This window comes from Marmota flaviventris, chromosome X, assembly GCF_047511675.1.
Source record: "Marmota flaviventris isolate mMarFla1 chromosome X, mMarFla1.hap1, whole genome shotgun sequence".
Classification (NCBI taxonomy): Eukaryota; Metazoa; Chordata; class Mammalia; order Rodentia; family Sciuridae; genus Marmota; species Marmota flaviventris.
Window position 1 is genome coordinate 39,200,238 of NC_092518.1, and position 25,325 is coordinate 39,225,562.

A 25,325-nucleotide genomic window follows, 5' to 3' on the forward strand; every position below is an offset into this window, starting at 1 on the left:
AAAGCATGATATTATAATTAGTTGATTTAGTTTGTAGAGTATCACTTGGAAAATAATGAAATATTTTGGGGTGTTAATAAATATTTGTCTTTCATAGTCTTTCCAGATCTAAGGTAGAATTTGCCACAGCACTGTCATTTTCCCAGACATTAGTTTAGTACAATTGTAAATTGCCATCACTACTTAACCACTGGCTCATTAACAGTAATTTATAGAAATAGATTGGAGTGTTCAGCATAATGATGAGTCAGTGTCTCCTGCTAGTCACTCAGAACACTGAGCTCTCTGCAGAACATGTTAAATGAATATGTCTGTGATTTACCCACTTAAACAAAGCATTATGTAATAAACCACCAGTGTTTGTTTCCTGTAGACTTAGATTTCTCCCTTTGCAGCACTCAGTTAACTTTAATTGGCCAGGATTCCTGGTAGGAAGGTCATTTTGTTGCCCCTTGGCCATTTACATGTTCAAGGTAGATTTCCTTCTCTACTTTGCTGTGGTCATATTTATTTTAAATCTTCCCTAAGTGAAATAAACAAGCATTTGCAGAGTTGTCCCCTGCAAAGTAGTAAATGAAATGATCTTTTATTCATTTAAATGGCATCATTTGATTATATGATAATTCAATCCTATATTGTGTGAAACGATATCAGTTTAAACAGAACTGCACTTCCTCAGAATTAATTGCTTTATTAGATCATACTCTGTGTTTCTACATTCATGTTACATAGAACTTGGTGAGTGGGTCTCCTTAGAAAACCTTGATAAGCATTAAAGGCTAAAATGTTTGCTTGATAGCATCTCTTCCTTTGATTTTTCAGAAATGTGGACACATTTATCTTCAACCTGCAAGTATTAATGTTTTTTAATAGTAGAAATTAGTAAGTGAAGTATTGATCAATGCATACATGCTTCCATGTGAAAATGTATTCCCTTATTACTTAGATGTTAACTGGGCCATCATCACTGAAATCATTGCCAAGTTAGCTTAATAATCTATGATATACTCTCTTTCAGTTGCTGAAAAAACAGAATCAGAAAGCTGAGGCTTCTATGGCAGTTTAGTCACTCAGAGATCTGTGTAACCAGAGTATCAGTTATAGTCTGAATTGTAGCTCCATACATACCCATTTGTCATTATCCCTACCTCTAACATTTGAACTTTCCACACAGTTATAGTTCCCTGGAAGGAGTGAATTTGGGGCTATCACTGTGAGCCTCTTGGCTGCCACAGTACATTTATTCCTATCTCCTTGCCCCTGAGGTATTCACTGATAGTGATAAAAACTGGTAAACCTGATAGTAAACAGTTAAAAAAGATGAGATTAAGGACATTTTTTAAATTTCTAAGTATAAAGATAACAACTAGAATGACACTACAAATTTTTAAAATATACATAAGGAATACAAAACTGGTAGACAAAGAAGTGTAGAAAATATAATATATATAATTTAAAATACGATAGAGTTAAAACCAAACAAATGAATCATACCAATAGATATGAATAGGCTTAACACTTATTAAAGAAAAGTATTTTCATGTGGCTCACAAAATGAGACCCCAACTGTATGATGTATATAACAGCATACCTAAAACACCTATTCAGAAAGGCTAAAAATATAAGAGATAGACAATAATATACCAGGAAAATGGAAATGAAAACATCAGGAGTAGTGACCCTGATATCAGACCAAGTAGAATTCAAGCCCCAAAGAAAAAGAAGGAGACATTTCAGTGCTAAAATCTAAAATTCACCATGAAAATGTGCTTAGGAATATTTTTGCACTGAATAACACAGCAACTATCTTTATGAAACAGAATATACAGGTGATCCAAAAAACAGAGACATACTACTCATAGGAGACTTTAAAAGCACCTCTCAAAGTATCAGACAGATTAAGTAAACAAAAAAATAAATCAGCAACATAGGCAGGAAAGATCTGATGAAGATCTGTCCAGTTATATACCTTGATATTAGATACAACAGAAAATATGCTTTCTCACATGCTTATGATATATATACAAAATAAAATCAAATATTTTCATAAAGAAAACATCAGTAATTTCCATTATGTAGTAATATTATAAACCACACTACAGTAAAATCAACAGTTACTTAAAAAAAGAGATCCTTCCACATGGAAAGTTTTAAAACTTGTTAAAACAACTCTTAGGTGAAATGGTGAAATATAAACTGAAATTATAGATTTTTTAAAGTAGTGACAATAAAATATTACAGCTCAGATGCCTTCTCTAATAAGTTATATAAAATGAGAAGGAGGCAAGTATTATTCAATCTATTTTTGTATAGTATTGGGGGTTGAACCTGGGGCCTTGCACATGCAAGGCAAGCTAACTCTGAGCTACATCTCTGGCCCCTTTTGTTTTATGAGGCAGGGTCTCATTAAGTTGTGAAGGCTGGCCTTGAACTTGTGACCTATCTGCCTCTGCCACCCAAGTAGCTGGGATTGCAGGCACACACCACTGTGCCTGGCTCAACATAGTCTTCATAAGTTTGTCTACAGAGAAATAAAATACTTCGATTCTCAATGTTTTTCTGTTTTAATTATAGTATGTTAAATATCAATTCTATTTTTTTATTTCTATATATATTATAGTAGCACTAAAAAAGTTTCTGATGTTTTGACAAAATGTTTAGAAGTCACAAAACAATCATAATTTTTCCATTAATTATTAATGGCAAAATTAATAGGGTTGGGGTGCAACTCAGTGGTAGTGCACATGCTTTGCATGCACAAGGCTCAGGATTCAATCCCTGGCATCAAACAAATAATATTTCTTTTCATAGTTTCAGCATTATCATTTTTATGATCCCACATTGCTGTGCACAGTGTGATTGCCTGTACTTTACAGGCCACTATGCAAATAAATTTGAAAACCTAGATACAATAGATAATTTCCTGTGGAAATACATGTTACCAAAATTGACCCCATTAGAGGTAATGAGCTTTAAAAGGGCAATTCCCACAGAAGTAGACAGAATTATTAAGGAACTACCCCCACAAAAATGGCACTAGGTCCAGATTATTTCATAGGTACCAAATAATCCCAGTATTTGGTACCTATGAAATCAGATTATTTCAGAGCCTTAGATGTCAAAATTGCACAAGTGCCAATCTGAAAAAGCACCCTGTGGCCACAGGTGGAATAATTTAAATAAGAAAATATTAATACCCAAAGAGTTAGATATTCATGAATCTGTAATGATTTAAATAAATAATTGAACAAATAAATGAGGAATTGGCAGATCTCCACTATAGAGAGATTTCCATGAATAAAGGAAGTGATGAAAATAGAAAATCACTATTAGAACACCATAGTAATAATTGTTGGAGGCAAGATATCTACCAATGGACTCTAAAGTTAGTCCATGGCAATTTGAGGAAAAACAGAATATAGTCTCAAATTATCTTCTCTAAGGTATTTAATTACAAAGGGAAATATAGTAACCTAACACTGGAGGAAACCAACAAGACACTACCTGAACCAATGACCAAGTTTAACATCACCAGAAATAACACATCAACATCATACATTCCTGATGTAATAATGGATTGAAGACTCTTTATTTCTGTGGTATTCTTGCACAAAGTATAGAACCTCAATCTATCATGAGAAAACATCAGACAATCCCCAGTTGGGAGGATATACTACAAAATACATCATCAATATTCATCAAATGTCAAAGTTATGACAGACAAAAGACTGAGAAATTTACAAATTGGAGGATACCAAGAGATATATGACTATTACAATGTAAGGTCTTAGGTTGAATTCTAGAACAAAAGGACATTGAAGGGAAAACTAGTGAAATTTGAGTAAAATTTATAGATTAGTTAGTAGTATTGCAATGTTAATTTCCTTGTTTGGCTCATTGTACTTGGATTATTTAAAATGTTAATATTAGACAAAACTAAATGAAGGATGTACAGGAACACTGTACTGTTTTTGTAATGTTTCTATAGGTGTAGAATTATTTCTAAGTAAATGAGCCAATGGCCAAATAAACAATTATAAGTTATCAGTTAATATTTGTTTCTTAGTTTAAGAGAGTTAAGGATTATTTGATGCAAACTGTCTTAGAGTAATTTATATTGTTAATCTAAATTTAATAAGCCCAAGAAAATAATTCAGGAATGACTCCTTTACTCTTTATTAAGTCCAAAAAAGCTTAGCTACCCTTCAGTTCTTCAAAACTTTTCAAACAGAAGTTGGTCTGACTATTTAGGAAGTAGGACATGGGATGGCCTTTTTAAAAGGAGAATATTAGCTGGGTGTGGTGGCTTGTACCTATAATCCCAGCAACTTGGGAGGCTGAAGCAGGAAGATCACAGATTTGATGCCAACCTCAGCAACTTAACAAGACCAACTAAGCAACATAGTGAGGCCCTGTCTCAAATTTTAAAAATTAAAAGGGCTTGGAAATGTAGCTCAGTGGTAAAGGGCCCCTGGGTTTAATCACAGTTCCTAAAATACAAAAATAAAAGGAGAACATTAAATGGTATTAGTTCCATAGTTATGAACTAACTTCTCAAGGCATGTGCAATATCTTCCCAGGTATTCCGGAAGGACCTCATCAGTGCCATGAAAATTCCAGATTCTCATCACGTCAATCCTGACAGCTATTATCTCTTTTCGGACACGTGGAAAGAAGAATGGGAAAAGGGAGTCCAGGTACCAGCCAGTCCAGACAGTATTCCACAGCCTTCTGTCAGGTATTTGCATGCTTGTACCTTTGACTTAGGGAATTAATGCTCTTAATGTTATTTGTATGCTGCTTGGGGAGAAAGAGTGACTAATTACACATACATAATGCAAAGTCACATAACATGCTTACCAATTCACTAAGATACATTATACCAGGTCATGGTGGATCTGTAGTTAAAGTAAAACTCATTTGTTCAAGAACATAATGCAAGCCCATTCATAGGATGAAACTGTTGGAAATTCAATCTGAAATGATGGTAGGGTTTTGAAGAGCAAGATTTTCAAGTCTGATTCAATATTCAATAGCATTTATTAGTCAATATTCAATAGCATTTATTAGAGAAATAGAGCATTAGTTAATAACCTTCCCTTGGGAAGTTGCTTCATATAATAGGGTCATCATAGTGATGGCATCAATAGAGGGCCAAAGCCTACAGTTTCTAAAATGCATAAGCCCAAATGAAAGGGGAGTATTGGAATAATTGGATTGACTATAAGCATATGGCCTTCATTTGCAAAGACTTGAGAAGAAGTTGAAGTATGAGTGGTCTTTGGTTTTGTGGAAAGAAAAGGACTTTTCTGCCAGAAAAAGTATAAATTCAGCTCCTCAGAAATAATGGCTACTTTGGGAAGCCATTTGTCTTACTTGTCTTTGTGTTCCCAATGCTTCACATAATGGCTATTATGAAGTGAAATATTAAATATAAGTTTGAGTGAATGAGGGCTGGGGTTGTGGCTCAGTTGTAGAGCGTTCATCTAGCATGTGCAAGGCCGATCCTCAGCACCACATATAAATAAATAAATAAAAGGTATTGTGTCCAACTACAACTAAAAATAAATATTTACAAAAATTTTTTTAAAAGTTTGAGTGAATGAAGAAATGAATAAGTAGATCATACAGCTTCAGGTAGAGGGGCTGGTAGGACCTGCTAGTTACTATGAGAAATAGTTGATCTCATTGTAGATCTGTTTCTACCACGTTAGGTTCTTAAAGGACAGAGATAAACATCCTTGAATTTTCTGCTCTCAGCACCAGGTTTTATCCTCCAGAACTGCTTGTTGAATCACTTCTAGAAACCAGGGCCCAGGCTGTCCCTCCCACAAGAGGCTATCCACATTCTGTTAAAGAAAGCTTCAGAGCCTTGCTCAAAACATGTCCCATGCCTCACTAGTTCATCATCAACACTTTCTCCTCCCTCCTAAAAATCAGAATAGCATCATGAATGAACACAAGAGTTGAGCATTTTCTTGTCTTTGCTGTCTGTATTTTTGTACAACTGTAGCAGCCCTGGTGCTGAGCTAACAATCCCCATTCCATTGACACTCCAAGTCAATATCAATTATCTGTACAATGGCAGTGATTTTAATTTTTCAACTTAAATGGAAGATGTCCATTGTACCACTTTAAAAATAGTATCTATCAGGCTGGGGATATAGCTCACTTGGTAGAGTTGCTTGCCTTGCATGCACAAGGCCCTGGGTTCAATCCCTAGCACCACACACAAAAAAATAATATCTATCAAATAAGTCAGGTAACAAGAATAGAGCAACAGTTTAGAAAAGACTAAATTTAGAGACTGAAAGAGTTAGCCTTCTCTCACAAGGAGAGAGATGCACTCCTTAATTCATATGAGACTTTGGTGCTATAATATTTGTCCTGAGAATTCAGAATACTTAACCATTTTAAGTGCCATGAATTTTTGCTGAATCTCTTCTATTTCCCATAGTTCTTTCCCTGTCATATGAACCCTTAATTTTAATTGGACAAAGCAGAATATTAAATTATTGATCATATTAAATTCCTTAATGAAATTTGGACCTGGTTGCACTTGCTAGGTAGAATGTATTGTTTTTAGCCATATGATCCAGTTATACCTCTCCTGGGTATATACCTGAAGGAATTAAAGTTAACATACTATAGAGATACCTGCAGACTCAGGCCTTTCATCTCACAATTTACAATATCCTAGGTATAGAATCAGCCTAGGATGCTGATCAGTAGATGAATGGATAAAGAAAGTGTGTCATATATACACAATGGAATATTATTCAGCCATAAAGAAGAATGAAATCATGTCATTTGCAGGAAAATTATGAAACTGAAGATCATAATGTTAAAAGAAGTAAACTAGACTCAAAAACAAGTATCACATGTTTTCCCTCATATGTAGGCTCTAGGGGAAAAAAGAAAGACAACTTGAAAAACAGAGACAATTAGAGAAGAAGAGGGGATTGGGGGAGGGGGAGATGAGTATGATCAAAATTTTTCTGCACATATAATGTCACAATGAAACCCATTATTCTGCATAATTAAAATTCACTAATAAAATGTGAAAAATCTGTATGGTATGAAATGATATTAGAACATTGATGAAGAATTAGTTTTTAATATTACTTCATTTAATCTTCAAAAGCAAATAAGTTCAGTTAACATTTTGTGGGGAATACTAGGGATTGAACTCAGGGGCACTCCACCCTGAGCCACATCCCAGCCCTATTTTTTTTTTTTTTTTTTTGGATTTTGTTTAGAGACAGGGTCTCACTGAGTGCTTAGCGCCTTGCTATTGCTGAGGCTGGCTTTGAACTCTCAGTCCTCCTGCCTCAGCTCCTGAGCCACTGGGATTACAAGCGTGCGCCACCACACCTGGATCAGTTAACATTTTTGAGTACTATCTATATTTAGACCATTTATTTTGCCCCATGCTGTGCAGTTATTCCAAAACAGGCCTTTTACAGACACGATCTAAGTCTTTAGGGTATTTTTTTGTTGTTGTTGTTTTTGTTATTGTTGTTGTTATTTGGTACCCAGAGGCACTTTAACACTAAATTTTATTCCCAATCCTTTAAATTTTTTTAATTTTTAGAGATGATCTTGCTATGTTTCCGAGGCCAGGCTAGCCTCAAACTTTAGATCCTCTTGCCTCAGCCTCCCAAGTCACTGGTTTTATAAGCATGCACTTACGCCCCCAAGTCTAGGTTTTTGACAGAGTTTCCTAATTTCCCATCCATATATCCTTTAAAAATGTTTTTTAGTTGTAGATGGACACAATACCTTTATTTTATTTATTTACTTTTATGCAGTGCTGAGGATCGAACCCAGTACCTCACATGTGCGAGGCAAGCGCTCTACCACTGAGCCACAACCCCAGCCCCATATATCCTTTTGGTGAAATGTATTTTCATATCTTTGGCCCATTTTGTAATTGGAGTGTTTATTTAATTTTTTTGTCTTGGAGATTTAACCCAGGGGTGCTTTACCACTGAGCTACATTTCCAGCCCTTTTCATTGATTTATTTTTGAGACAGGATCTTGCTAAGTTCCCAAGGCTGGCCCCAAACTTGCAATCCTCCTGCCTCAGCCTACTAAGTAACTTGGATTACTACACCACTGTCCCCAGCTTAAATCGTGTGTTTAATGTCATCTCTTTGAACTCCTCATCTATCTGTGTATCCCAAAGATTTTCTCCTATTTTTTATGAATTTCAGTTTTAGGGCTGGGGATGCATAAAACTGACTTATGACTGACTGACATGCATAAGGCCCTAGGTTCATTCCCCAGCACCACACACACATAACAGAGTTTTATAGTTTTATATTTTTACATTGAAATGCATAATCCATTTTGAATAAATTTTGTATACGATGTAAGGTTTAGGTCTGGTTTCAAAATCATATGAGTTGATTTCTCCCACTTTATTCTTCATTTTTCAAAATTGCTGTGGCTGTTTTAATTTTTATAAGAAACCTTGCTGAATTTTCATAGGAGTTAAACCTATATAACATTTGGTGAAAACTGACATCTTTACAATGTCAAGCCTTCTAATTTCTCATTTATTTAGATCTTCTATGATTTCTTTCATCAGCATTATGTAGTTTACGGCAAACAAGTCCTGTATGTTTTGCTAGATTTAAATTAAATGTTAATTTTTGAGCAATATTTAATGGTATTGTAATTATAATTTTCAGTTTCCATATGTTCATTGCTAGTATATACAATTACAGTGAATTTTTGTACATTCATCTTATATTCCTACAACTGGGCTGAATTATGTAGTTTTGTTTTTATTATTTTTTTCTTTTGATTTTTGTAGTACAAGGGATTGAACCCAGGGACACTCTTATCACAGAGTTAGACTCCCAGCCCTTTTTGGTTTTTATTTTGGGACAAGGTCGCATTATGTTGCCCAGGCTGAACTTGTGAACCTCCTGCCTCAGCATCCCAAGTCACTGGGATTACAGGTGTGTGCCGCTGTATGCAGCTCCTTAAAATTTTTCTATGTAGACCATCATGTCACCCCAAAATAAGGATTGTTCTCCTTCTGCCTTATCAATCTCTTTACCTTTTATTTTATTTATTGCCTATTGCAGTAACTAAAACTTCCAATATAACATACTGAATAACAGTGGTGAGAGCAGACATCCTTCCCTTGTTTCCAATCTTAGGGGGAAAGCAGTCAATCTTTCAGTTTTTCAGTCTGATGTTAACTATAGGGTTTTTTTAAATAAATTTTCTTTATCAAGTTTAGAAATTTCACCTCTGCTAATTTGTTGTAGTTTTATCATGAATAGACACTGGATGTTGTCAAATACTTTTTCTGTGTCAAATAATATGATTATGTGATTTGTCTTCTTTAACCTATTAATATTATGAATAACATTAATTGATTTTTCAAACATTGTACCAGCCTTGCATTGTTGGAATAAAGTCCCATGTGTTAGGCAGTTTGGGCTACCAGAATAAAATACCACAGTCTGGGTGTCTTTAACAACAGAAATTTATTTTTCAAAATTCTGATGGCTGAAAGTCCCTGATCAAAGACCAGAAGTTTTTGTTGAGGGTCCCCTTCCTTGTTTTCCACTTCCTTATATGGCCTTTCTTTGGAGCAGGTGCAGATAGAGGGAGATATTTTCTTTCTCAATAAGCCTATCAGAGCCACAAAGTGTGGTGGAACATGCCTATAATCCCACCTGTTCAGGAGGCTGAGGCAAGAGGATCACAAGTTTGAGGCCAGCCTCATCAACTTGGTGAGACCTTGTCTCAAAAATAAAAAGGGCTAGGGATATAGGTCAGTTATAGAGTACTTGTGTAGCATGCACAAGGCCCTGAGTTCAATCCCCAGTACCACACACACACACACACACACACACACACACACACACACAAAGACTACCAGTTCTATTGGATTCAAGCCCCACCCTTATGGGCTCATTTAGCCTTAATTACCCCTCTGTAGGACCTGTCTTCAAACACAGCCACTTTGGGGTTAGGGCTTCTACATATGAATTTTGAGGGGTATAAGACACAATTCATAACTTACTTTCTCAAGAGTTTAGAATTCTTTTTTTAAATATTTATTTTTTTAGTTGTAGTTGGACACAATACCTTTATTTTATTTATTTTTATGTGGTGCTGAGGATCGAACCCAGGGCCTAGCACATGCTAGGTGAGCACTCTACTGCTGAGCCACAACCATAGCCCTAGAATTCTTTTTTTGTATACTTCTTGATTTAATTTGCTAACATTATCTTATTGAAAACTTTTCTATGTTCCTGAGGAATATTGACCTGTAGGTTTTTTTTCTTATGATACTCTTATCTGGTGTCATATCAGGCTGATACTGGCTTCATAAAATTAGTTGGGAAGTATTCCCTCCTTCTGTTGTTTAGAAGAAATTGCATAGAATGTATGTTCTCATTAAACATTTGATAGAATTCTCCAGTGAAATACTTTGAATCTGGAGATTTCTTGTGCCAGGCAAGCACTCTGCCACTGAGCTATAGCCCCAGCCCTGTCAAATTTATGTGTATAGAATTTTTCATGATATTCTCTCTATTGTTTTCATTTTAAAATGCAACAATCTTAGCCAAACTTCCACTTGCAGAACGATGAAGTAGATGTACTTCTCCCTATAGCCCTTACTAAATACAACTAAAAACCCTGACCCTGAGCATTTTATGTAACACACACCTAAGTCTTTGAATGGACAATAAAAGAAGGTAGAACAGCTAGAACCCTTGAGCCTTAAAGAACAACACCAATGTATGTTCCCTGGGTTTTCTTTTTGTTCCCAGACTTGGTGCTAGATACGGTAGCAAAACCCAGAATCACCAACTAGCAAAGACAAACAATAAAGCTAAGAAAGCCTGCTAGAAAACTTTTAGATAATATCTGCTTATCTGCAGCCAAACACCACAGAAAAACACCTGCTAGTCAGCTTTCAGTCACTGTGACAAAGTCCCTGAGAAAAACAATTTGAAGGAGGAAAGATGTATTTTGGCTTAAGTTTCAGTCCTTGCTTACGTGGTCCCATCATTTTGAGCCTTTGGCCAGGCAGAACATCATGGTAGGGAGCACAGGGTGGAGCAGAGCTGCTCACCTCATGGTAGTTAGGAAGCAGAGGATGGGAGATGGGAACTGGCTGGGGATAAAATTAACCCTTCAATGGGATTTTCCCAGTGGCCTACCTCTTCTGAGTAGGCCCCACCTCCTGAAATTTCCATCACCTACTAACAGCACCACCAGCTGAGGACCAAGACTTTGGTGAGGTTGGGGACATTTCAAATCCAAACTATTAAAACAGCCACCCCAATTGTCTCCTGAAAAGATGCAGTAGAGAGTCTAGATGGTCACCTCAACCCGCCTTGCAGTAATGCTGGCACTGGATCAGGGGTTGTGTCAAAGGAAAATTATTGGAAAATCCATATTTTCACATCTTCCCAGCAATAATGACACTTTTTTCTTCCATAGTATCAGTGAAAGCCATACATAGACTGCTATAAGGCATTTTTACCAATCCCAGTAAGGGAGGTATCATTGGAGGCCTAGTGGAAGCCAGAATTCCCAGCCTCGCCCAACAGTAATAGGGATTCCCCACCCTTGGATGTTGACAGAGGCCAAATATAAACTAGAATTTCTACAGCCACCTGACAATAACAAGACAATATCTTCCAGCTCCACCCCTGTCTTCAGCCACAGTAGTATCATAGGAAACCAGCCAAAAATGATGTTTTAAATAAGATCCAGAGTTTCATAATACCCAAAATGTCCAGGTTCTGATAAAAAGAAAGACTCATCAAGAATACTCCAAGCCAGGCATGGTGGTACACACCTATCATTCCAGTAACTCAGTCACAAGTTTTGGGCCAATCTCAGCATTTTAGTGAGACTCTCAGCAACTTAACAAGATCCTGTCTCAAAATAAAAATAAAAAATGACTGGGAATGTAGCTCAGTGGTAAAGCACCCAGTACCACATGCACAAAAACGGAATTCTCCCAAGAGGAATAGGGCTGTGGCTCAGTGGTAGAGCACTTGCCTAGCATGTGTAAGACCCTGGGTTCCATCCCCAGCACTGAAAAAAAATATTACCAAGGGACATGTTAGAAAACTACTCCTAAAGATATTTTTACAAGGGGCCACTATCTAGTTTTTAATTCATTTATTTCAAGCCTTCAGAAAATCTGTAGTGTTGTGGTATTTATGTAGTTTCTGTATTGTTAACAAATGATTCTCATATACACATTAGAAAATTTTGTAGCATAGTCTTTACCTGCCAAATATTTAGATAAATTAAAGGGATACTGAGGGATCACTTTGCATATGACATTAGAGGAGGCCTTAAATCAAGTGAAAGTAGTGGCAGTTTCTTTTTTATTGCCTCCTCAGTGGCATAACAGTGTCCATGTGGGCCAGAGATAGTGGTGTTCTAGCCACTATGGCCTACCATGAAGAACAGATAAATAGGCCATCTTTCTGCAGAACAGATGTGGTTGTGGGTCCTTCCAACAAAGGCCAGTCATCTAGAAAGTTATTATAATATTATATATTATAATATTTAGTTACATTCAAACATCTGAATTGAAATCGGCACTTACCTCATCCTGATAAAATTGTTCAGACCTCTGGGCTTTTGAGCCTTTGTTAATTTGGTCAGTTGTCAGGTGGTCATTCAAAGATTTTCTCCATACCTAGTACATAGTGGCTGAAAAAAAATTTACCCATGGATAATCCCGGGATTTCCTCCAGCTGTAGCAATGTTATATATATTTGAAGATATTAAAGCTATGTTTTTGTTTGTTTTCAATGCTGGGGATTGAACTCAGGGCCTCATGATTGCTAGGCAAGCACTCTACCACTGAGCCACATCCCTAGCCCAAAGCTGTGTTTTTTAAAAAAAATCAAAAAGTAATATTTTTTTTTCACTGATCTTCATAATTACCATCTATTGTTATAAATACAGTAATTTCTCCTTGGAAGTTTGCATTATTCACTTTTTACCCATGTATCTTCTTGCATTTGGTGTTACCATTTCAGCCTATAATGTTTTTAATTTTTTTTAAGTTGTAGATAGACACAATACCTTTATTTTTTATTTATGTGGTGCTGAGTATCGAACCCAGGGCCTCACACTTTGAGATGAGCGCTCCACCATTGAGCCACAGCCCCAGCCCATATAATGTTTTTTATTGTCAGACTTAGTCCTTATATTCAGACCTTTAGTTCGAAATATATGTGGAAAGATGAGTGTGGTGGCATCACCATTATAATGTTCATTATTAAAAACTTTGCATTGAAATATGATATACTCACAAAAATTACACAAAACATATTTGTATAACTCAATGAATTTTTATAGAGTAGACAGATTCATTTTAACTGCCATCCAGATCAAAAAATAGAAAATGAGGGGCTGGGATTGTGGTTCAGTGGTAGAGCGTTTGCCTAGTGCTGGTGAGGCCCTGGGTTTGATCCTCAGTACCACATAAACAACATCAAAAAATAAAATAAAGATTAGATTCTTTAAAAAAAAACTAATAAGGGCCAATCAACAACTAGAAAAAAATATTTTTTAAAAATAGAAAATGACCAATGCCCTAGAAGCTCTCCTTCTGTTCCCTGTCAGTAACTGACCTTCCTCACCCTAGGTAACAGTTGTGCCAGTTTTTGAACTTCATATAAATAGAGTTTTACATTATATATTCAAGACTGGATTGTTTTGTTCATTATAATACAACAGTATTAGTAGTTTGTTAATTTTCACTTCTGTGTTGTGTTAGTTAACTTTTCATTCCTATAACCAAAAGACCTGACAATAACTGAAAGTAGGGAAGGTTCATTTTTGGCTTATGGTTTTAGAGGTTTCTGTCCGTTGCCGGCTGGCTCTAAGGCAGAAACATCACGGCAGAAGAACATGGTTGAGGAAAGCTGCTTAACTCTTGGCAGCCAGAAGGAAGGGAGAGGGATCAAGGCCAAGATACAGTCTCCAAAGGCATACCCCTAATAACCTATTCCCTCCAATCATATCCCCCACCTGAATACAATTTCCATCACCTCCCAGTAGTCCATTTAATTATCCGTGGATTACTCCACTGATCAGAGCAGAGCCCTTGTGATCTAAATCACTTTGCAAAAGTACCACCTCTGGACTTTGCTGCATGGGGGACCAAGCCTTCAACAGCTGAGACTTTGGAGAGATAATCCAGATCCAAACCATAACATGTCACATTCTTTTTTTGTTTGTTTGTTTTTTGAGAGAGAGAGAGAGAATTTTAATATTTATTTTTTTTAGTTTTTGGCAGACACAACATCTTTGTTAGTATGTGGTGCTGAGGATCGAACCTGGGCCGCATGCATGCCAGGCGAGCGCGCTACCGCTTGAGCCACATCCCCAGCCCCATGTCACATTCTGTTGTGTGAACGTGCCACAATTTATCCATTCTGTTCTCAATGGATACTTGGGTTGTTTCCTGTTTTCAGCTACAAAAAAAAGCTAATGCAAACATTTTTGTTCATCTTTTGGTACATAGTTGTGTACATATTTGTTAAGTGCCTATAAGTGGATTTGCTAGGTCATAAAAGTGTGTGTCAAACTGTTTATACCTGATAGCTATAATATCTGCTGCCAATGAAGTTATACCAATTCATGCTCCCACCAGCAGTTTATGAGAGTTCTGTTTGTTCTACTTTCTTAACAACACTTAGTATTGTCAATTTTGAGTCAGTCTTTTAAAGTTTAGCCATTCTGATAGATGAGTTATTGTAATTTCAATTTTTGTGATAACTAATGAGGTTGAAAGCCTTTTAAAGTTTGCTTGCCATATAGTTGTGGTGGTGCACACCTATAATCCCAGAGACTCAGGGGGCTGAGTCAGAAGGATCACAAGTTTGTGAGTCCTGCCTGGGCAACTTAGTGAAGCCCTAAGCAACTTAGTAAGACCCTGTCTCAATTTTTTTTTTAATTAAAAATGGTTGGGATGTGCTCAGTGGTAAAATACCCCTGGGTTCTGGATTCAGTCCCTGGTACAATAACAAAAAGTTTGTTTGCCATATAGATAACCTTTTTTTTTTTTTTTAAGGACACAATATCTTTATTTTATTTATTTTTTTATGTGGTGCTGAGGATTGAACCCAGTGCCCCACGTAGTGAGGCAAGTGCTCAAACACTGAGCTACAACCCCAGCCCCTGGATAGCCTTATTTTTAAAGTGTCTAAAGTCTTTTGTCTGGATTTTAATTGGATTGTCTTGGTTTTGTTTTGTTTTGTTAACATTTTATTTTATTTATTTATTTTTATGTGGTCCTGAGGATTGAACCCAAATGCTTCACACATGCCAGACGAGTGTTCTACCACTGAGCCACAACCCCAGTCCCAGATTGTCTTATTTTTTTTCTAATTGATTTGCAAGTGTTTACATACATTGTAGATATAAGTCCTCTTTTGTCTATGTAATTATAAATATTGTCTGTTCCATGAATTGCCTTTTCCCCCTCTTAATTATGTCTTTTGATAACCAGAAGAAGTTTATTTTTTTAATCTCTTTGTTTTTTTGGGGGAGGGGGTACCAGGGATTGAATTTAGGGGCACTCAACCACTGAGTCACATCCCAAGTCCTGTTTTGTATTTTATTTAGAGATGGGGTATCACTGAGTTTCATAGTGCCTCACTAAGTTGCTGAGACTGGCTTTGAACTGGAGATCCTCCTGCCTTAGCCACCAGAGCCATTGAGATTACAGGTGTGTGCCACCGTGCCAGCTCAGTCTCTTCTTTTGTGGTTAATGGCATTTGCGTTTTATTTAAAATATTTTTGCCTACCCCAAGGTCATAAATATATTCTCCTTTGATTTTTTTCCAGGAACTTCATAAACACATTAGTTTAATTCAAAACCATTTATAGTCTACCTTTCCCATGTACAACTTGAGACAATTTAAACAAATCATTAGCTATGAATAGTCTTCTTTTTTAGAAAAAGACAAATCTTGAAACAAATTTGGATATTATTACTTTGTAAGCTATGTACCAAAGAAGCACTGCGTATTTAATCTCATAGTTTCTGGAGAATTCATGTGTGTCTTGTCCTTTTCAGTTGTGTTCATTTCCGTTAGAAACAGACCTTTGATAGCAGTTTCAAATTTTTAGCTTTAGTCAATATTTGAGGTTTCTTCATTTGTTCCCAAATATTTGTTGCCTTTAGCTTTAAAAAAAAACTTTATATGGTAGTAAAATTAAAATATACAAATGTGTATAATTATTTACACCATTCAAGATAACATTAATTGGAATAATAGGCTTTTGGAAGAATGTTTCAAAGGAAATATCAATTCAATATTTATAGGGTGGACTATGCCTATATATATTTATATGTATTCTTAGGATTATGTTTATGTTTATGAATCCTTCTACAAATAAATGACTCCAGAGTAGAACTAGGTTCAGAAGTCTTCCAGAGAAATAATTTTCGTTATTTTATGATGACCTCTATGCCTATTTCTGGGGGATTTTTGTTTGTTTGTTTGTTTGTTTTAAGATAACCCACCCTGTTCTTTAAAATTAACAGGGATTACTGGGTGCAGTGGTGCAGGCCTGTAATCCCACCAACCCAGGAAACTGAGGCTAGAGGATCAAGAGTTTGACTAGCCTCAGCAATGTGGCAAGACCCTGTCTCAAAATATTTTTTTTTAAAAAACGGCTAGGCATTGTTATACAGAATACATATATGATGTTGTGATGAGAAAAAGAAAAACAAGTGTGTCACATTAGATTGGATAGAGAAAAAGGATGGGAGAGGAGGGAAGGAGTAGGGGGGATAGGAAGGGCAGCAGAATAAAATAGACATTATGATTGATGTATGTACATTCCATGTATGTATTATATGTCAAAATACACTCTGCTGTTATGTATGACTAAAAAAATAAAAATAAATCGTATGGTTAAAAAAAAAACCCTAAAAGATTGCACAGTATGCTCATTTCTTTATACAATGCTTCCTCTCTGTGTGCTCCTGAACCATAATGTTCACATGTACAAAGTTTAAATCAAAATCACCACTGCTAAAGCATATTTATAATTTCAGAAAAAATTCAATTTGTGTAATTCAAACTATTGAAGGGCTCTGTATAAATAAATAAATAGTAAAGATTACCAAAAAAGGGGGCTAGGGACTTAGAGTGCTCCTGGGTTCAATCCTTAGTACCAGAAAAAAAAAAGTTGCCAGGAATTTAATAATCCATATTTCCTCCTGGTTATATTTTCTAATGCCTCACATGGTATTTAAACCATCAATTATAGAATAAGTTGTTGACACAAAAAAAAACTTCCATTTTTCCCTTGTTTGGTTTCCTTTGGCTTTTGAGTGTCAAGAAGGGTAAGAGGAAGTATGTGTTTGCTCAGGCCTGCAAGTTGATGTAAGAGTAGGAATTTTTCATTCCATTATGTTACCCTAGCTCAGACTTAATGGTTGCTGTTTATGGTTGTGAAATACTTTCAGTTTTTGTAACTCCATAGCCTCTTGACTTAACTCATTTGTGTAGTGAAAATAATAAGTATAATAATTACTGACATTATTGAACACTAAGTTTTTACTATATACTATGCCAAACACTTTATTTCATATAATTATAATAACCAATACAAGTTTGGTATTTATTATTATTTTTATCATAATTTATCATTCTTATCCCTACCTATTAGCTAAGAAAACTGAGCCTTATGCAAATCAATTGCCCAAGATCACCATACAAGTGAATGGCAGAAAAAATAGGCCCATGAGAATCTAAAGTCCATGCTCTGTACCACCATCCAGTATTGTTTCCGTGGTAGAAAATCAGGAATTTGACTGAACTATATCTTTGGTTGGGGATCTAGCTGTGCCTTTATGCAGATATCACCATCTCTCAGTTTTCCCCTTTTAATTACATTTGGTGACTACTGTACCAAGAACACACAATAATGCAACAACATTTTATTAGGATGAATGCTTGTCAGATCCCAGGATCCATGAGGATGAATGATGCTTATCAATTTTGAATTCTTGAATTAGGTTCAAATCCTATAGTTCTAGAAATGAGGGTTTAAACTTCTTATTTGTGTCATTAATATCATTAAAGTATCAGTGTTTCACAGCAGATGACAAAACTCAATTTGCAGAACCATTTGCTTCCTAGAAAGGAATCTGCCCTATTTCTCAGAGGGCAAAGCAGGGAATGGAAGAAAAGGGAGAGCATCTAGCTCCACTGTCATGGCCTAAGTATTATTGTACTCATCCAGTCAGTGCCTGGAACCTGTCATCTATTGATCAACCAATGTCTTCCTCTTGCTTTTCTAGGGTTATATCTGAGAAAGCAAAAGAGGTTCTCTTTGTTCGACCCCGAAAGTACATCCGTTGCTCCAGCCCAGAGACTACAGAGCCTGGCTACATCAACATTCTGGAGTTGGCAGCATCTACATGCCGCTATGACCTAGATGACATGGACATCTTCTGGCTTCAGGAACTCAATGAAGACCTCGTAGAAATGGGTAAGTTATTTTCTCACAAGTAATTGTCCTTTGATTCAACTCATGAGTTTTTTTAAGTTGTTACAACCCTTTAACTTGGTTTCATCTTGTTCCCTTTCTTTCTTTTCTGGCCTTTTTTTTCTTTGATCTTACTTTATGAGGTATGTCTTCAAATGCATAAATGTATTGAAACAGCAATGACATTTAAATCTGACCTTTTCTTTCCTCATTCAAGGTAAATAACACAGGTCAAGGATGGCATATAGGTTTAGAGATTGTTTCCCAGTGCCGAGTGTGACTGTGGTCATGGCTGATCAGACTTTGGTTAAGAAGGATTCTGAGCTCCTGTGTTGGCCCTGGAAAGTACTCTGATCGGTGAGCAGGGTCAGGTATAAAGATACATGTGCCAGGTGTTTGAGAGAAGTTCCAACTTTAGCATTGAACACCACCATTACAACTAATTGATTGCTATGAACAGTACCCCTTAGTGCTAGACTTATAATTTTGCTGCCCAAAAGAAAAATGGCAGATCTAGGGAGAAACATCTTCCAAGCAGCTCTTAGTTTCCTCCATTGAGTTCTGGAGTTACCATACAATTTTTATAAATGAAATAAACATTTTACTATATTTATTAAAACAAACAAAAATTTGGAAAGAAGCATAACAATAATTTGAAAGTAAATGTTACCAGACAGTACCATATAATCAGTGCTGGGAAATGCTAGGCTGAAATGAGACTCACTTCACACTTAAACCTTTTGTTCACCTGTTTCAGTCTAAGCAGAGTGTAGGTCAAGTTTTCCTGTGGAACTGTAGGTGATTTTTAAGTCTCCATATGAGATATGATAAAGAATGCATTTGATTTCATTTTTGTTTGAATCACATTTGTTTATTGTCAATTCGAGGATAAATGGTTTTTCTTCCTCCTCTCTTTTTTTTTCTTTCTTTTGAGGCTGGTATTTAAATGCAAGTGAAAAAAAATAAAATTATATTAAATCCAGTTTGGCATGGTGATAGTAGTTATTCTGCCAGTAACCAATTCTCATTCCTTGCATTTTTAAACTTGTTGATTTATATCTTCTCTTACTATCCCCTGTAAGAGGAGAGGGGCTGGTCAATTTAGGGTGGTAACCACAAAGGGAAGGGAATAAAAGACTGACAGATGGAACATCAGAGTATGAGGACATAATCAAGTAAACTGATGGCTTAGTGCATGGTGTTACATGTAAAACATGTAGCATCGTAGATAATGCAATCACTTAGTGCTGCCTATGAAACCACCTATGACAAGGACCCTTTGATACTTTTTATAACTAACTCATTTTAAATAAACTTTTTTATTTTTGAATAGTTTGATTTTCAGAAAATCAGTTTAGAAAGTTCCCATGTACACCTCACACAATTTCAGTTCCCTAATGTTAGCATCTTACTTTGCCATGGTACATTTGTCAAAACTAAGAAATCAACACAGGCATATTACTGTTATTAAATTCCAGACTTTATTGGGATTTCACAGGTTTTTTTCCTACTCCTGGCCATTTTCTGTTCCCGATCCCATTCAGGATACCACATTGCATTTAGGCTTAGAATAGTTTTGAAATAGGACTTGCCTTATCTCAAGTTTTCCTTTAGGGTGAATGACATCGTAATGACACTTCTAGGAGCTTAAAATAAACTTTATAGAAACAATTTTAAATTAAGTATTTGGAGGCTTAGATTAAGGAAGTTTTAGGCAACTGGGAATTGTGGAACACACCTATAATCCCAGTGACTCAGGAGATTGACACAGGAAGATTGGAAGTTCAAGGACAACCTCAGCAATTTAGCAAGACCTTGTCTCAAAATAAAAAATTAAAAATGGCTGGAGATGTAGCTCAGTGGTAAAGCACCTCCAAGTTTAATGCCCAGTACCAAAAAAGAAAGAAAGGAAAAAAAGAAATTTTATAAATTCAGTGCTCACTATATACTGGCACCCCACACTGTGCAATGTATAAATATTATTTTATCCTCAACAAATCAGTGAATTTGTTATTTTATCCTTACTTTGTAGATAAGAACACTAAGCCCTAAAGAGAATAAATGACTTGTCAAAGTTTACATAGCTAATATTAAGTAAAGTTGAAATCCAAGTTCTCTTAATCAGATTATTATTTATACATATATTACATATATAAATATGTATATATATATGTATATATAGAGAGAGAGACATGTATACATATGTGTATATATATAGAGAGAGACTTGGCTGGAAAAATGAAACATAAGGCCTGGGTAATTTTTTGTTTCAAAAGTAGCTACATTAAAAGTAGTTTGTAAGGAATTCCAAAGATCTTTAGAATGTCTTACATTAAAAATGAAGTAGAATTCTTGAATATTTTGTCTTGGATCATTTTGAGAATTACTCCTGAATTTACAAGCTGTTTTGAATAAATATATATATATGTGCTTTCACAAAATCATTAATCCTTCTAAGAAGAAAAATGTTTAGTTGTTACCAACATCTGCCATATGAATCCTTTAGTTAAATGTGGAAGGCTAAGAGAAAATAAAAGTATAGAAGAAAAAAGGAATCAAGAAACAAAAAGGTAATTTTAGAATTGCAGTCAGACCTTTATGAATGCTAATAGATTTATATTAGTTTGCTATTGAAAGTGGTATTGAATTTTATAAAAGTCAGGCTTCAAAAACAAAATATTTTATATGTTTAATCATGTACACATAGTATCTATACCTTCCTTTTATGGCTTAAAATTGAAAACTTCCTTATATGACCATTAGATAAGCTTATTGAAGCTAGGTTGCTAAGAACTATTTATGTCCGAATTGTCATGTGATTTAGTTATTGTATTACACTACAAATTAAAGTGTTCAAAATTACCAAGCTTGGGAATAAGGGAAAATAGAGATTTAGGAGGAGACTAACTAGGATTTAAACAAAAAAAAAAAAATCAAAGAACCCGTAAACTTCTAAGAAATATGGTAAAATGTATTATTCCTTTCATGCATCAAACACTAATATGTATTTGTAGGTAAATGTTAGAATAGCTCGAGAACAAGATTCTTTAAATTTGGAGTTTTTTTAGAACAGGGAAAAAAACATTGTTTTATCCTCTAGAATTCTACTCACCCTTGCACTGGGCTCACAGTAGCTTATTTGGGAATGACAGCTGACTGACAGGTTGATTGATTGTTTGTATTTCTGTGCAGGTTATGGGCCAGTTGATGAGACCCTTATGGAAAAGACAGTAGAAGTCCTGGAACGCCATTGCCATGAAAATATGAACCATGCTATTGAGACAGAGGAAGGGCTAGGCATAGAGTATGATGAAGATGTGATCTGTGATGTGTGCCGGTCTCCAGACAGTGAAGAAGGGAATGATATGGTATTCTGTGATAAGTGTAACATCTGTGTGCATCAGGTTAGTGAGAGTGGAAACTGCCACCTTCCCACGGTCAGCATTTCTAAAACTTAGTAATGATCTCAAACACCCCCGTATCTGGGTAGCACCTTGCATTTAATAGTGAAAATAAGACTTTGGCCTGACTGTTCTTCAGTATTTCTTCCAGAACAATACTTCTTGTGATACCTGAGATGTCATTATCAAGCTTACCCCAGGAAGCTAAATCCAGGTCTTTTATTATGTTACTTCATGCTCAGACCATTGGAATTGCCTTATTCATTTCCCGCAGGGGGTTCCCATACCGGCTGCCTGGGAGTCTCTCTCTCCTACAACATCACCAGGTTACACCCATGGTCAGTAACCTGAGTGAGTTTATACTTCTTATAGGTGGAATGCTGGACTCCTCATCCTAGTACCCAAGGCCCTCCCTATCCCCAAATGTACTACTCCCAGGAAGCTAGGTCCACCTCACTTTTAGAGATCACAGAATTTTAGGACTCTGAAGGGCTATTTAACTTTTTAACTTTACACACAATATCAGGAGAGGTTAAGTGACTTTACCTAAGCTATTTTTTGGTCATTCATTCTACCACACTGACCTCTTAATTAATGATTATCAACACTCCTTTCAGGGGCTGGGTTTGTGGCTCAGCGGTAGAGCACTTGCCTAGCACATGTGAGGCCCTGGGTTCGATCCTGAGCACCACATACAAATAAATAAATAAAATAAAGATATTGTGTCCAACTACAACTAAAAAATATTTTTTAAAAAAAACACTCCTTGGGCTGGTGATGTGGCTCAAGCGGTAGCGTGCTCGCCTGGCATGCGTGCGGCCTGGGTTTGATCCTCAGCACCACATACAAACAAAGATGTTGTGTCCGCCGAAAACTGAAAAATAAATATTAAAAATTTTCTCTCTCTCTCTCTCTTAAAAAAAAACACTCCTTTCAGCTCTGTCCTTTCTCCTGCCTCCACAAGCTCAGTGCTCCAGCAAAATAAGGCTACTCAAAGTACAATGATGAATATTGCTGGCACTGTCCTGTCTCCATGTTTCAGTCATGTCACAATTTAAAAATGTCTTCTCCCATCTCCAGCTATCAAAAATCTACATATCTCCCAAAATGTAATTCATCTAGCAAACACTGTAAGTGCTCAGCACCATCCATGTGCCAGGACTGTGCTGTGTGCAGAGGACACAGTCAGTGATAAAGAGGCAGATATGCTCTCTACTCCCAGGAATATCATAGTCTGGCGTAAGAACTACAAGGAAACCGCCAATTTAGCATAGTATACCAAGTGTTTTTAAAGATATAAGTCCATGCTACTGTGAAAATGCAAAGTGGGGATAGGAGTCAAGGACAACTTGAGGGTGGCATTCATGCTGAATTATAATGGCCAAAAGGAGATGTCAGATAAACCAGCAAGGAAGAGAGGAGAACATATAGCAGGTAGTGAGAGTAAGCAAAGTGTATTGGAGACGGTTCTGAGTACATCAGAACTACAGAGTGGAGTAGAGAAGGCCTGGAGACTGAGGGAAGAGAAGGAGACACATGTGAAGGACCTTGTGACAAATTGAAGAATTATTGTTTTTTCCTGTCAACTCTGAAGGAAATGATTTGCATTTTGAAGAGATCATTCTGGCTAAAATAACTAAAATGATTAGACCAAGTAACATAAGAGATAGAGAGCAAATAGGGCTTAAGACTTTGTTTTTGCCAGGTGTGATGATCTATGCCTGTGATCCCAGCAATTCTGGAGGCTGAGGCAGGAGGATCACAAGTTCAAGGCCATCCTCAGCAACTTAACAAGACCCTATCTCAAAATAGAAAGGGCTGGAGATGTAGCTCAGTGGTAAAGAACCCCTAGGTTCAATCCCCAATATCAAAAAAAAAAGACTTTGTTTTAATTCTATGGGCCACCAAACATAACCCTCTGTATGTAAAATATACTCTAAATTTTCAATGATCAATTTAGTCTGTTTTCATTTACCTGTAACCTCTAAAATAGTGAATTTTGAAATTTATCTTCATTCCCCTAATGATTGGCATTTATGCAATATTTTCAGTGAGAGAAAAAAATATAATTTAACTCTGATCTTAATGTATTGCTGTCCCTTCTCTGCAATTCCAAAATTATAAAGCTCTGAAAAGTGCACTTTTTGCTGAAGTTGTGCTCTAAAACAGATTTGGGGACAATACCAGAATTCACCCAATATGAGGCCATTTACAGTCTTTATTTATTTTGTGCAAATAATCATATACTTTGTTAGAGATACATTAACATTCAATTATACAGTGGTGCTTTTGGTCCCACTACAGTTAGGTAGTATACCATGTATATACTATATTACTTCTTTAGACCAAAACAATTCTGAATTTCCTAATGTTTCTCACTGTACAGGTTTCAGATAAATGATCATGGATTTTTAGTAGACTTAAAGGGAACAGGATAAAGGTCATCTGTATATGTTTTCTATATTTATCCTTTGCAATGATGACAAAATATTAAGGAATTATTTTCAGGTTAACTAACAGAATTAAAAGTAGCATAATAATTGTCCCAAAAGCAAGTCATTTGTTTTGAAAATACATCTAGTAATGACTATAAATGATGTCCCTTCTTCACATAGAGATGACAATAGCAGCTGGCGAGGCCTTGCAGAATATAAACTGATAATATAAACTGATATGTACTAAAGCTGGGAATTTTCCAGACATGGTAGTGCATTCCCATAATCCCAGTGGCTCCAGAGGCTGACAGGAGGATTGCAAGTTTGAGGCCAGCCTTGGCAATTTAGTGAGGCCCTAAGCAATTTAGTGAGACCCTGTCTCAAAATTAAAAATAAAAAGGTCTAGAGATGTGATTCAGTGGTTAAGCACCCCTGGGTTCAATCTCTGGTACCAAAAAAAAGGGGGGGGGATGCTGGGAATTTGGAATATATTTAAAGCTTCATATTCTTCCAGAGTACATTCACTTGGATCCAAAAGAGCTGCTTATGTTAGAGCTCCCTCTGTTGGCCGAAAAATGATTTAAAATGATTTGGAAAGTTCGATATACTCCTTAACAGAATGGAAACACATTGACATCTGAATTTATTAAACATAATTTTTCTTCTTTACTTTGTGTCCAGTATTTTTCCTCAGTGACAAAAATATACTCATGTTCAGTACCTTAAAATGTGTATCAGTAGACTTTAGAGTTTAACATTTTTTTTCTATAGAAAAATGTGAAAATTGACCATTCCAAATCCCTGTGTGTGTACCCATTTTCTGCTTCTTAGCCAAAATGTAGAACACTCATATTAATATCAGTTAATTTGCCTAATGTGCATGCTCTTAAGGTTTTTATTTCTGTCATGAATATAATAACTTGACACTGAGTTTATTGACCCCTGAAATTTTATGTAAAATGTAATGAAT

At 36.0% G+C, this 25,325-nt stretch overlaps 1 protein-coding gene across 6 annotated transcripts in view; it reads left to right on the plus strand.

The window, feature by feature from the left end:
• Positions 1-25,325, plus strand: part of Jade3 (jade family PHD finger 3) — a 140,178-nt gene that overhangs the window by 86,865 nt on the left and 27,988 nt on the right. For all 6 annotated transcript variants that reach the window (XM_071606358.1, XM_071606357.1, XM_071606362.1 and 3 more), the window contains 3 exons: positions 4,581-4,738; positions 18,332-18,522; positions 21,712-21,923. In XM_071606358.1, the coding sequence (XP_071462459.1) occupies positions 4,581-4,738; positions 18,332-18,522; positions 21,712-21,923 (561 nt within the window). The remainder of the gene's footprint in view (positions 1-4,580; positions 4,739-18,331; positions 18,523-21,711; positions 21,924-25,325) is intronic.